Source organism: Oncorhynchus gorbuscha, linkage group LG21, assembly GCF_021184085.1.
Source record: "Oncorhynchus gorbuscha isolate QuinsamMale2020 ecotype Even-year linkage group LG21, OgorEven_v1.0, whole genome shotgun sequence".
NCBI lineage: Eukaryota > Metazoa > Chordata > Actinopteri > Salmoniformes > Salmonidae > Oncorhynchus > Oncorhynchus gorbuscha.
Genome location: NC_060193.1, coordinates 25,629,898 through 25,643,739, shown reverse-complemented (window position 1 = coordinate 25,643,739; position 13,842 = coordinate 25,629,898). Strand labels below are relative to the sequence as shown.

The 13,842-nt window shown below is 43.3% G+C and overlaps 1 protein-coding gene across 4 annotated transcripts in view; it reads right to left on the bottom strand.

The window, feature by feature from the left end:
• Positions 1-1,885: 1,885 nt before the first annotated feature.
• Positions 1,886-13,842, bottom strand: part of slc1a1 (solute carrier family 1 member 1) — a 35,409-nt gene continuing 23,452 nt past the window's right edge. For all 4 annotated transcript variants that reach the window (XM_046320272.1, XM_046320275.1, XM_046320274.1 and 1 more), the window contains 11 exons: positions 11,652-11,792; positions 11,241-11,333; positions 10,949-11,063; positions 10,756-10,798; positions 10,433-10,543; positions 9,389-9,573; positions 8,853-8,960; positions 8,161-8,283; positions 5,088-5,282; positions 4,616-4,750; positions 1,886-4,241 (listed from right to left, as the gene is read on the bottom strand). In XM_046320272.1, the coding sequence (XP_046176228.1) occupies positions 4,001-4,241; positions 4,616-4,750; positions 5,088-5,282; positions 8,161-8,283; positions 8,853-8,960; positions 9,389-9,573; positions 10,433-10,543; positions 10,756-10,798; positions 10,949-11,063; positions 11,241-11,333; positions 11,652-11,792 (1,490 nt within the window). In that variant the 3' untranslated portion in view covers positions 1,886-4,000. The remainder of the gene's footprint in view (positions 4,242-4,615; positions 4,751-5,087; positions 5,283-8,160; positions 8,284-8,852; positions 8,961-9,388; positions 9,574-10,432; positions 10,544-10,755; positions 10,799-10,948; positions 11,064-11,240; positions 11,334-11,651; positions 11,793-13,842) is intronic.

The following is a 13,842-nucleotide window of genomic DNA, read 5'->3' as shown; positions in this document are numbered from 1 at the left end:
CTCCGCTGTTTTGGTTCCCTGGCTGCCTCCCATATGAACAGCGTGAAGCGAACCCGTGCACATGCGCATACTGTGTGTGAGTGACCGTTAGAGAGCGAAGTCTTGCATCTCACTCATCTCAATATCTGTGGTGCTGCTCGTGGCGACGTCATTCGCCGTCGACCTTGAAAACTACTAAATGTTCTGTCTCCTGCCAAGATTATATATTTTTTAATTATTCTTTGGTCTGTTTATGTTCGGACACGAAGCAAGAAAGTTTGGTAAACCCTGTGTTAAGGCATTCTCATAGACGGTGCTTGACTTGAATTGAAATGTATTTTTTTTTTTACCTTCATTTAACTAGACAAGTCAGTTAAGAACAAATTCTTATTTTAAATAAAGGCCTAGGAACAGTGGGTTAACTGCCTGGCAGAACAACAGATTTGTACCTTGTCAGATCGGGGGTTTGAACTTGCAACCTTCCGGTTACTAATCCAACGCTCAAACCACTAGGCTACGCTGCCGGTACTTATGTTGGGTGCGGTACGGTTTATATTTGGGTGCGGTACGGTTTATATTTGGTTTATATTTGAGTATATTCTATAAGAGGAACAGGAGCTCAAGCAGTACTCAAGCACTGCTCATAGATCATTAAAAAAAACAGTGTACAGTAACCCTTCTCAGTAGAAAAAGGAAAAATATGCACATTCAATAATCAGTTGCCGGATACAAAAATAACAAGTAGATGAAAGAAGTAATGTCCACTTTTGAAACCCCTCCAAAAGAGAAACGCCCAAGTTATATTTGTCTTTATTAGCTTGCAGTTAGATACATCTAGTACATGTGGATTCATATACTGAGGTGATTTGTGAATGGTACACAATATAGCCATTTATTGATTTGTTGTTAATATCATGTGCTTTTGAAATGTACAGAAGAACCTGATTCACAAGCTTTTTTTTTTAGTCACATCTGATTAACCAAATGTTACAAATTGCCCTCAATTTGCTTTCCAGTACCCAATATCTTGCCAGCTTCAGAAATGTTATATATTAAAGTTGTCTACTATCTCAAATTAGGCCCTTATGCCACTGTGGTAGAACAAAAACAAGTCACAGAGGGTGGATGGCAATGAGCTGTAACATTGAGTGGCAGTTTCAATAATCCCATGCCTCAAGGGATGAAAAATTGAAATAAATTGGAGATCATTATACAAAAAAAAATGTAAACACCTTGATTGCACCTGACGTGAAGGCTGAGAAAGGGTCATATCGCTAAAGTAAGGCTACATAAAATCATTAATTTGTCGCACCACACTGTGATTACGTACATAATGCCTTTTTATGAGCTGTTTGGAGCTCATAATTCTGAGGTTTTCTAAAATCTCATTTAACTAAGGTTCCATGGTTAAAGTTGGAATTGCACCCAACTGCATTCCTGGATTCTACTGCCGGGTCTTCTGAAACATTGCTTCAGAGGCCCCACCATTTTCTATTGTTTCTCTGACAAACTATCATGAAGCTTTTATAGTTAGCGTTCGCTATCAGAAAGCCTTTGTCGCTAAGACCATCCTTAAGTCATCCATATAGCACCCCTTAACGAGGGTTAAGCGTTAACTCTTTAGCAATTCATTATGAAAATATTTCCAAATATTTAACAGTATTCAATTAAGTCTTACTTCCACAGCCTCGTTATTGTGCCATCAACTCTATTGTCTTACTAAAGGCCATTTGTCACTTGAAAAATACATACTGTATAGCAAGTCTATGTTCATTACAAGTTTCACTGTATTTCTTTGCCATATTGCTTCATGCAATGAAAAAATGTGCATGGAATGATACAAAGTGAATGAATGAATATGATGTTTGGCACATATTGTAAATCTACAGTTGGACACAGGAAGCTTAATAACATTAACAATACACACACAATTGTCAAGAATTTTGGCAAAAATGAAAAGACGTTTGTAAAGAGTAGTTATCTTCCGGGAGGGCAAACAAAACGGAACACTGTAGTTTATGAAAGTCTGTTTGAATCTTTGCAATACACAGTATATTGAACGTCTGGAATATAGTTGTATTTCTTCTTCCATGCTCTTTTTTGCAATACATTTACACAGCTCAGCCCGGCGATATATTATTTACGTTTTCTCAGACACAAATACAAACAGACAAACGGCCACCAGAACACATACCTGCACACCCACGGTGGAGGTATGAATTTCAAAAGCTCTTGACTCCTCTTGTAGTCCCCATATCCTAGTTCCCTTTATGTAAAAACAATAACAAAAGTATCGATTTGTTCAAAAGTGACTGTGTTCATTATGTCAACATAACGATGGAAGCGCTTTTAGTAAAGGAGAGCATGGGACTGTCTGAAAGGGCACATTATTCCCTACATAGTGCACTACTTTTGACCAGGGCGTATTTAGGGAATAGGGTGCCAATTCAGACACTTTCCAGCTCATTTGAAGGATTTCCGCTCGTGGTTAAAAAGCAGGATGATAGCTCTTAGAGAAAACACATGGTGGCTAATGTTGCAAACGTTCGAGCTTGAAAGTGTCTCATGTCATGTTTTTTTCCTCCCTTTTACAAGCGCTGGTTTTATGAATAGCTTCGAACCCCCCTCACATTTCTACCAAGTCTGGTCGTATACTGTATATGCTATAGCCAGGGATCAAAGCAAGACGGTACGGTGCAGTATGGCCTCCCAGCAAAATAAATAGTGGGGTTATGCCGTACTGGTAAACATGAGCCTGTCACAATATTTCAATAAAATAATTTCAAGAACCATTACACCATTATTTATCAATAGGCTACCGCATGTCAGAGGCATGAAAAATGAGCAAATGGACTTGAACGGGTGGGATAGCCTACGCTCCAAAAATGCGATGTGGCTCGACAAGAACACTGACATTTTCCCAAGGCAGAGATGAATGGCCGACACCAAGACGCTAACGAACAGCAGTGGGCGCATAGATTGTGGCCTAATGACAATTGTCAAAATGTCATTACACTTTGTGGTGTTTTGTGTCTCTTTCCATTCACCACTGTTTGGAGGCTGGAAATATATTTTGAGTGGATGATTGTGTACGAGTAGACTAATAGGCTAAAGGAGCCCTTTTGAAGTGATTGTTGGACAAACAGATTAAAACATAATGATTAGTTGTGTTTATGCCACATTTACATTTTTTTAATGACAAAACATTATACCCCTTTTTCTGGTGATATCCAATTGGTAGTTACAGTCCCGTTCAGACTTGGGAGAGGCGAAAGTCGAGAGCCGCGCGTCTTCCGAAACATGACCCTGCCAAGCCGCACTGCTTCTTGACACACTGTTCGCTTAACCCTGAAGCCAGCCGCACCAATGTGTCGGAGGAAACACCGTCCAACTGGCGACCGTGTCAGCGTGCATGCACCCCGCCTGCCACAGGAGTCGCTAGAGTGTGACGGGACAAGGACATCCCAGCCGGCCTAACTGTCCCCTAGCCTGGACGACACTGGGCCAATTGTGCGTCGCCTCACGGGTCTCCCAGTCGCAGCCGGCTGGGACACAGCCCGGGTTTGAACCCAGATCTGTAGTGACATCTCAAGCACCGCAGTGCCTTAGACCGCTGCGCCACACGGGAAGCCTTAATTATAAATCTTTACGAATGAATAGGGATTCTATATGCAATTCTATGATGAAGTGCGTACACACATAGGCAGTCCCGTACTGGGAAGAAATTAAATTGACTTTCACCCCTGGCTATAGCCAACTCTTCTATCCTTGTCAAGCCGTACTACACTGTATACATGGCAATGAACGAACATAGACAGGAGTTGGCTAAATCACAAACAGACTAGCCTGGTACCAGGTCTGTTTGTGTTGTCTCGCCAACACCAATACTCGTTGTCACGCCAATGACCATAGGAGTTGGCAAGACAGCACAAACAGATCTAGAAACATGCTTACAAACAGGATGGGACCACCAGGCTAACATCTAGCAGCAATGGCACTTCTTGGCTCCCCGCCCTCCTTCCTAAAACTGTGAAGTCTCGGTGAAGGAGATGGCGTCGGTCTTATCGATGGTGAAGCCGCCGTTGACATAAGACTTTTTCTCACACTCCTCATCGTCCAGCGTGGTCTCCAGGACGAAGGGGTTGGTCACGTCCACGTCCGAGGTGATGTCCATCCTCTCCAGCTCCCGCCTGGACAGCTTCTGGACAATGCCAGCTCCGTAGGCATCCCCCAGCACGTTGATCATGGTGCGGAAGCGGTCTCTAAAACAGCCGGAGGGGGTATGGTGAGTGACTATTGTCTGTTGATTATGAGTTAGTTAAAGATACTGTTGACTTTGCAATATCACATCATCATACGTTGTTGGGCAACTCCCTGCTTACAGACATCAACAACATCAAAATGTATTCTGCCAAGACTGGCCCTCTTGGGCATTGCTCAAGGGATGGCACAAATCGGGAAGAGAAAGTAGTGGCAGTCTTGACAAATTGAAATTCTGTTTTCTCTTAAGAAGTCGCACCACTGCGTATGGTGATGTTATATTGCTGAGTCTACCTTTAACACCTCGCACTGTTGTATTCATCACTAAAATAATAATTGATCTTGACAATATTACGCTCAACAAGGTATTACTCACAGTAGCCAATCCACAGCAACAATTAAAGTGACATCATTTGCAGGTAGTCCAACGGCAGTCAGCACAATCACCATGGTGACAAGTCCAGCGTTAGGTACACCGGCAGCTCCGATGCTGGCTACTGTTGCTGTTATACTGAAATTGGAGTATGTTAACATCTTTACAATTCCCTTACCCTGACATATTATTAGGTCAGATGCTTGATACCAACATAATGACACAACAGATGGTAGAAATGGATGTGACAGCCGATTTCACCTGATTACAATTGAGTTTTTTCAGTTTTGTCAAGCTCAAATATGTTTGTTTTTTTCTTACATCACTGAGCGGCATACTCATTCAGAGCAGCTGAAGTCCAAGGCCACCAAAGGCTATGGGTTCTGATCACAAGTATACGAAGACACTTTAACTTGCTCAAATTATGTACATAGAATATCAAATCTAATTTTGACGTAGGCTGTTGGTGATTTACCTGATGGTGACAATCTGACCCACATCCAGAGAGTAGTCGTTGAGCTGGGCAATGAAGATGGCAGCAACCGCCTCGTAGAGAGCCGTGCCATCCATGTTGATAGTGGCGCCCACAGGCAACACGAAGCGGGTGATCCTCTTGTCGATCCGGAGGTTCTCTTCGGCACAGCGGAAGGTGACCGGCAGGGTGGCAGAGCTACAGGTCGTATTTAAGTTGAATGCAGGATGGATGCACGGATAGATGGATGGGTGGATTGTATAGATAGATGGATGGGTGGATTGTATAGATAGATGGATGGGTGGATTGTATAGATAGATGGATGGGTGGATTGGATAGATAGATGGATGGGTGGATTGGATAGATAGACAGATGGATGGGTGGATTGTATAGACAGATGGATGGGTGGATTGTATAGATAGATGGATGGGTGGATTGGATAGATAGATGGATGGGTGGATTGGATAGATAGATGGATGGGTGGATTGGATAGATAGATGGATGGGTGGATTGGATAGATAGATGGATGGGTGGATTGGATAGATAGATGGATGGGTGGATTGGATAGATAGATGGATGGGTGGATTGTATAGATAGATAGATGGGTGGATTGTATAGACAGATGGATGGGTGGATTGTATAGACAGATGGATGGGTGGATTGGATAGACAGATGGATGGGTGGATTGTATAGATAGATGGATGGGTGGATTGTATAGACAGATGGATGGGTGGATTGTATAGACAGATGGATGGGTGGATTGTATAGACAGATGGATGGGTGGATTGGATAGACAGATGGATGGGTGGATTGGATAGATAGATGGATGGGTGGATTGGATAGATAGATAGATGGGTGGATTGGATAGATAGATGGGTGGATTGTATAGATAGATGGGTGGATTGTATAGATAGATGGATGGGTGGATTGTATAGATAGATGGATGGGTGGATTGGATAGATAGATAGATGGGTGGATTGGATAGATAGATAGATGGGTGGATTGTATAGATAGATGGATGGGTGGATTGTATAGATAGATGGATGGGTGGATTGTATAGATAGATGGATGGGTGGATTGTATAGATAGATGGATGGGTCGATTGTATAGATAGATGGATGGGTGGATTGTATAGATAGATGGATGGGTGGATTGTATAGATAGATGGATGGGTGGATTGTATAGATAGATGGATGGGTGGATTGTATAGATAGATGGATGGGTGGATTGTATAGATAGATGGATGAGTGGATTGTATAGATAGATAGATGGGTGGATTGTATAGATAGATAGATGGGTGGATTGTATAGATAGATGGATGGGTGGATTGTATAGATAGATGGATGGGTGGATTGTATAGATAGATGGATGGGTGGATTGTATAGATAGATGGATGAGTGGATTGTATAGATAGATGGATGGGTGGATTGGATAGACAGATGGATGGATACATAGATAAGTCAGCCATTACATCTATGCTTTGCTATACACAACAGATTGTACAGTCGTGGCCAAAAGTTGAGAATGACACAAATATACATTTTCACAAAGTTTGCTGCTTCAGTGTCTTTAGATATTACTATGGAATACTGAAGTATAATTACAAGCATTTCATAAGTGTCAAAGACTTTTATTGACAATTACATGAAGTTGATGCAAAGAGTCAATATTTTCAGTGTTGACCCTTTTTCAAGACCTCTGCAATCTGCCCTGGCATGCTGTCAATTCACTTCTGGGCCACATCCTGACTGATGGCAGCACATTCTTGCATAATCAATGCTTGGAGTTTGTCAGAATGTGTGGGTTTTTGTTTGTCCACCCGCCTCTTGAGGATTGACCACAAGTTCTCAATGGGATTAAGGTCGGGGGAGTTTCCTGGCCATAGACCCAAAATATTGATGTTTTTCCCCGAGACACTTAGTTATCACTTTTGCTTTATGACAAGGTGCTCCATCATGCTAGAAAATGTATTGATCGTCACCAAACCGTTCCTGGATGTTTGGGAGAAGTTGCTCTCTGAGGATGTGTTGGAACCATTCTTTATTCATGGCTGTGTTCTTAGGCAAAATTGTTGAGTGAGCCCACTCCCTTGGCTGAGAAGCAACCCCACAAATGAATGGTCTCAGGATGCTTTACTGTTGGCATGACACAGGACTGATGGTAGTGCTCACCTTTTCTTCTCTGGACAAGCTTTTTTCCGGATGCCCCAAACAATCGGAAAGGGGATTTATCAGAGAAAATGACTTTACCCCAGTCCTCAGCAGTCCGATCTCTGTACCTTTTGCAGAATATCAGTCTGTCCCTGATGTTTTTCCTGGAGAGAAGTGGCTTCTTTGCTGTTCTTCTTGACACCAGGCCATCCTCCAACCGTCTTCGCCTCACTGTGTGTGCAGATGCACTCACACCTGCCTGCTGCCATTCTTGAGCATGCTCTGTACTGGTGGTGCCCCGATCCCGCAGCTGAATCAACTTTAGGAGACGGTCCTGGCGCTTGCTGGACTTTCTTTGGTGCCCTGAAGCCTTCTTCACAACAATTGAACCGCTCTCCTTGAAGTTCTTGATGATCCGATAAATGGTTGATTTAGGTGCAATCTTACTGGCAGCAATATCCTTGCCTGTTAAGCCCTTTTTGTGCAAAGCAATGATGACGGCATGTGTTTCCTTGCAGGTAACCATGATTGACAGAGGAAGAACAATGATTCCAAGCACCACCCTCCTTTTGAAGCTTCCAGTCTGTTATTCAAATTCAATCAGCATGACAGTGATCTCCAGCCTTGTCCTCGTCAACACTCACACCTGTGTTAACGAGAGAATCACTGACATGATGTCAGCTGGTCCTTTTGTGGCAGGGCTGAAATGCAGTGGAAATGTATTTTTGGGATTCAGTTCATTTGCATGGAAAAGAGGGACTTTGCAATAAATTGCAGTTCATCTGATCACTATTCATAACATTCTGGAGTATATGCAAATTGCCATCATACAAACTGAGGGAGCAGACTTTGAAAATTAAATATTTGTGTCATTCTCAAAACTTTTGGCCATGACTGTATGATCCTGAATAGTGACTGAGGCTTACCTGGAAGAGATCATTAGAGCAGTGACCAGTGCCTGGGCCATCCCTAAGGTAAAGGTATACGGGTTCTTCCTCACAATGGCAAAGTAGATCAGCGGCAGACAAATGGTGGAGTGGATAGCTAGGCTAAGGAGAGAAATAAAACATTACATTGCCATGAAAAAAAAAGTGTCTGATTAAAAAATAGTGATGATCAAACAAGTTTTGACTCGTTGTAAGGAATAGCTGACTAACCCCTGGCGTTAACTGTGGACTAAAACTCTCCTCCTCCAGCTTATAATAACACAATGACCAGGGTTGCGTCCCAAATGGCATCCTTTTCCTTTTATAGTCTACTACTTTATGACCAGGGCCCATAGGTCTCTGGTCAAAAGTAGTGCACTATATAGCCATTTGGGACACACATGACTGCGTTCCCCCTCACTAAACTCAGTTTCCTTTTGCTGGACACCCAGAAGCATCATTCTGTCTGGTAAATTTACGGGTTGGACAGGCGTTCGCCAAAGGCCTCATTACCGCAACTGCAGGTTGAGCAGTTTTAAATGTCCTTGGTTCTTATCTGTGCCAGGGCAGAGCTGGGCTTTTACAGTATCTTTGCAGGAAACCTGGACCCTAATGCCAGCAATAAATCTAGCATTGTTGTGACGAAGTATCAGATAGAGAAAGAGGGACTAAGATGGCTGGCTCAGACTCACCCACTCAGCACTGTCACCATGTAGAGGCCCATCTTTCTGAAGATCTCCCAGTCTTCTACCTCAATGATCTTGGCAGCTATGAGGAAGAGTATCCCCACTGGCATGTAGCTGTAATTGCAACAATACACTCTTAGAAAAAACATTTCTGAAAGGGTTCTTTGACTGTACCCATAGGAGAACCCGTTTTAGTTCCAGGTAGAATCATTTTTGGTTCCAGGTAGAACCCTCTGTGGAAAGGGTCTATACGGAACCTAACATGGTTCTACCTGGAACCAAGAAGGGTTCTTCAAAGGGTTCTCCTATAGGGACAGCCGAAGAACCCTTTTAGGTTGTAGATGACCACTTATTTTTTTCTGAGTGTAGAGTTGTTAATGCCATTGTTATGATCATCATCATCACTGTCATCATCACCACCACAGAAATGTTAGCATTACATCTACAATAGCATAGAAAACAGCTACCGTATGAATTCACCTAAACAGCTGGTGTGTACTGTAAGTGAGAGATGTAATGTCGTCTAACAGGCTGTATCGTACCACATGATAATCTGGACTAGCCTCATGGTGGCCTCGTTTAAAGCGTCAAAGAATTCCAGCAGAATGCGTCCCCTTTCGCCCATCTTGCCGATGACAAGGCCGAACGCCACACAGAACACGATGAGGCCCAGCACGTTGATCCCATCAGAATATGACCCGACTATCTTATAGTCCTTGGTGATGTTCTGCAGAGGGGAAAAATAAGGAAGAAAGTAGTTTAAATTCAAAATAGATTTTGGTCAAAAGATTCACTTGTGGGGCCTCCCAAGTGGTGCAGCAGTCTAAGGCACTGCATCTCAGTGCTAGAGGCGTCACTACAAAGCCAGCTGCGACCGAGAGACCCATGAGGCGGCGCACAATTGGCCCAGCACTGTCCGGGTTAGAGGAGGGTTTGGCCGGCTGGGATGTCCGCAGGAGTCACGCTCTATAGCGACTCCTGTGCATTCTGAAACGGTCGCCAGTTGGACAGTGATTCCTCCAACACATTGGTGCGGCTGGCTTCCGGGTTAAGCGAGCAGTGTGTCAAGAAGCAGTGCGGCTTGGCAGGGTCGTGTTTGGGAGGACGCATGGCTCTCGAACTTCGACTCTCCCGAGTTCGTACGGGAGTTACAGCAATGGGACAAGAATGCAACTACCAATTGGCTATCACAAAATTGGGGAGAAAAAGGGATTAAAAATTGTGTTACAATGGGCTGACATCCATGTCTTGAGCTTTTTCCTCAGATCACAACATAGTGACCCGTCTACATAGTGGCATCATAATGTAAGTTGATTTATGGTCATATCCATCACATTAGATGTGGGTGGTCAGGTGTAGATTCACAAAGGCTAAGTTGAAGACCCACATTTTCAACCCACAAAGACAAAAGATTGTGATTGGACAGATAGTCATCTGATTAACTTTAACCACATCTGATTAAATAATCAGGTTTAAAAAGTAAACCACATCTGATTAAAAGTAAACCAGGCTTAGCAGCTTTGATCCTATCAAATCACAGCTTTTGACACACAGGTGGATAAACACATGGAAACAGTGACACCTACCTCTGGGGGGAAAATGGTTGCCATGACAGCGGTAGAGAGAGGAGGGAACATTGTAATTGTAGTGTTCCCCTTCACTTTAGGTGGTTCCAGCTCTTTGCGCTTTGTCTTGTACTGGAATGATTGAATAGGTTGAATTGAAATATTTACATTTTTCATGTAGGATCATGTTTTCTCTTCAAAGTGCAGTGATTGTTTAGCCTGGCCCCAAATCGGTTTGTGCTGTGTTGTCAACTCTTATGAGAATTGGCAAGACAGCGCAAACACACCTGGTACCAGGCTAGTAACTGAAAGCTTTAATGTACAAATCAGACAATGACGGTTACCTGTTGGAAACAAGCCTGCAGTAGGTTTTCAGGAAACATGTTTCTGTGGAACAAGACATGTTGAGATGGCAACAATGTGAGACAAATGTGGAAATGTTATACACACTGCACCTCCGACTGATGGAGAACGGACCTTTTGTAGAAATTCTACAAAACTATTCTTCTATATGATGGTATGAAGCGTAGCTGTCACCTGACAAGATCCAGTAGAGTGTCGACAGTGGTGACGTTTGGTGTGGTCCCTGTCCTGTCGATATGTTCGGCCTCCTGAGAGACACCAGGTTTGATGGTCATCACCAATACAATACCTGGAACACATGTTAACCATCAGTCAATATTCAGCTTTCAATGGTGACGTGTAAATAACAACATGTTACATAGTTAGTCTGTCACTCACTTAATCTGAAGCATGAGGCACTGAAACCTTCCACATTTTGTTCAGTGCGTCATGCTTCATAACAGACGGGGAGCAGCTGTTAACTCACCCAGAATAACTGCGATGATGGTGGTGGAGAAGTAATACACCACAGCCCTCAAACCTATCTTTCCAGAAACTTCCGAATCCAGGGCGGCGACTCCTGTGACCACAAAAAAAGACAGAAAGACAATTAACCTGTTGTTCACCCAAAGGAGACATGTCTGTCAACAAGTCTCAATGACAATCACTATTTCATTTGTCCTTAATATCGAAGATATCTGGCGCAACAATGACCTGCCGCAGGTGTCTAGACGCAGAACTCAAGAAGATCCGCTTGCCATGGCCCGAGGCAAAGAAAGCTGCCCAAGTTCTTCTAGGAACTAAGAGGATTAATACTTAAGATATCTTAACCTTCTCTGACGGCCCTCTTCTTTAAACATAGCGCTGAGTGACTGAGATGCAATTCATCCCAAGTTACCTGTTATCATGCTGGAGATGATTAGGGGCAGGATGACCAGCTTGAGCATCCGCATCAGGATCTCTCCCGGGAAGCCAAAATACTGCTTATGAAGGTGGGAGAGGGAGGCATATTCCCTGACCACCACCCCAAGACCTATCCCTGAGGGAGAGAGGGAAGGAAGGAGAGAAGAGGAGGGAGAGTGGGAGAAAGAAAGATATAAATAAGAAAGCCAATTCAAGAGGTTGGTTCACACAGGTTAGTTCAATGCGTGGCTAGTTCGATACATCACACTGTATTATTGCAGACTGTGTCCCACGCGAGCCACACACTGAGTATGAGGCATTTTCACAGTGGAAAATTAAAGTGGGAGAACAGAGAGAGGGCGAGAATGATGACAAAAAAGAAGCAATATTGAGGTTTGACCTGCCTGCCACGTCAAATTAAAACGGAAACATCATTATCATTTCAGAGCTGCCCTGTAAGCTACCACAATATTATGCCCATGTCATTTTTTTGTTTTTAGTTTTACGGGCCAAGGTTGCTCTGGGTTTCATGACGCTGGCTCAAGGTTGTGACATTGAGGAAAACACTTCCTTTAGCCATAAGCTGCTAGAGGAGCATTGCTATTGCTGACCTGCGCAGCAACAACGACCTTGGAGAGCATTAGTTTATTGGCCAAGCGGGCTGCCTGTCTTGGCGTTTTTATAAGTCTCATTGCGCATCGCTGTGGGGGGTTTTCGCCCATAAATGCCACATACAGTGAGTTTCTCAAATCCCCCCCCCCCACCACCCTGAGTGTGTTATCAACCATTACAGGCCACCATAAAATAACCTTGTGCAAGGTGATGACACAGCGAATCATAACTGAACAAGTTACATCATTCCTAATGAAAAATAAAACCTCTCATAATGAACACACTGTATAGTAGTGGTTTAGTGTTAATGGTGGTGGTAAGGTTAGAAACTGTTGTGGGGGCTACTGGATGAGTCATGTTGACATGCTGAGAACCAAATACGCCCAAATAGACATTGCACAAGCCTAGATGAATACTACTGAAACAAACAAGTGATTCATAAGTTATGTTGTAATTAGCATTTTGCCAGGCAATTTCTATGTAAATATCAGGCAATTTCTGTGGTAAAATAAAAAACAATGTGCTTCCAAAAATGACGAATCGCACTCTCCATGCCGTTTTCTGATCAGTTTTCATGGTTTAATTAAAAGGATGAGTCGGCACATCTCTTGAGATCTGGGTCGGTATTCAGAAAGCATCTTAGAGTATGTGTGCTACGATCAGTTTTGTCTTTTAGATGCTAATAAATATGATTATATGGAGAAGGGGGACCTGATCCTAGATCAGCACTCCTACTCTGAGAATAAAGGCCATGTGGAGATGGAAATCTTGCAGTATTTGCATTTTAGTCATTTAGCAGACACTCTTATCCAGAGCGACTTACAGTAAGTAGTGAGTGCATGCATTTTCGTACTGCCAGAACAGGACAGTTATTGGCAAAGCTAAATTACTTACTTATGAATGAAACATACATGATGACGGCCAACAATTACCGCCCATGTAATTACTTAAGTACAGAACTGGCATGAAAGGGGCTGCCTTGCCATTACAGAGTAGTGGTCAGCAACAGAGGCCACATGGTAGAGTAGTGAATTTTTGTCATCCAATGGCAGAACTCATTTTCTGTTTAAGGTGTTCCCATGGCATCCAACCAAATTACAGGCTGACAAGAGTGCTCATCTCAGCATGTAATTCAAACGAGGTCCTGACTTCTCTGTTGTCACTCAAGATTCCATGTCACTTAATTAGGGGTGTTAATTAAAGGCGTATTTTGCCATTTCTCCAATGAAATTCACAGAAGATTAAGGCTCAATCAGAACACTCAAACTTAGGCCAGAATTCAAATGGGACACTACTATGGCCACCTAAAAGTCCACGGCTTCCTTATTTATATATATATTTTTTATTTACCACTTTTTTCTCCCCAATTTCATTATATCCAATTGGTAGTTACAGTCTTGTCTCATCGCTGCAACTCCCGTACGGATTGGGGAGAGGCGAAGGTCGAGAGCCATGCGTCCTCCGAAACACAACCTAGCCACACTGCACATCCAAACCGGAAGCCAGCCGCACGAATGTGTCGGAGGAAACACCGTTCAACTGTCGGCCTGGTCAGCGTGCACTGCGCCCGACCC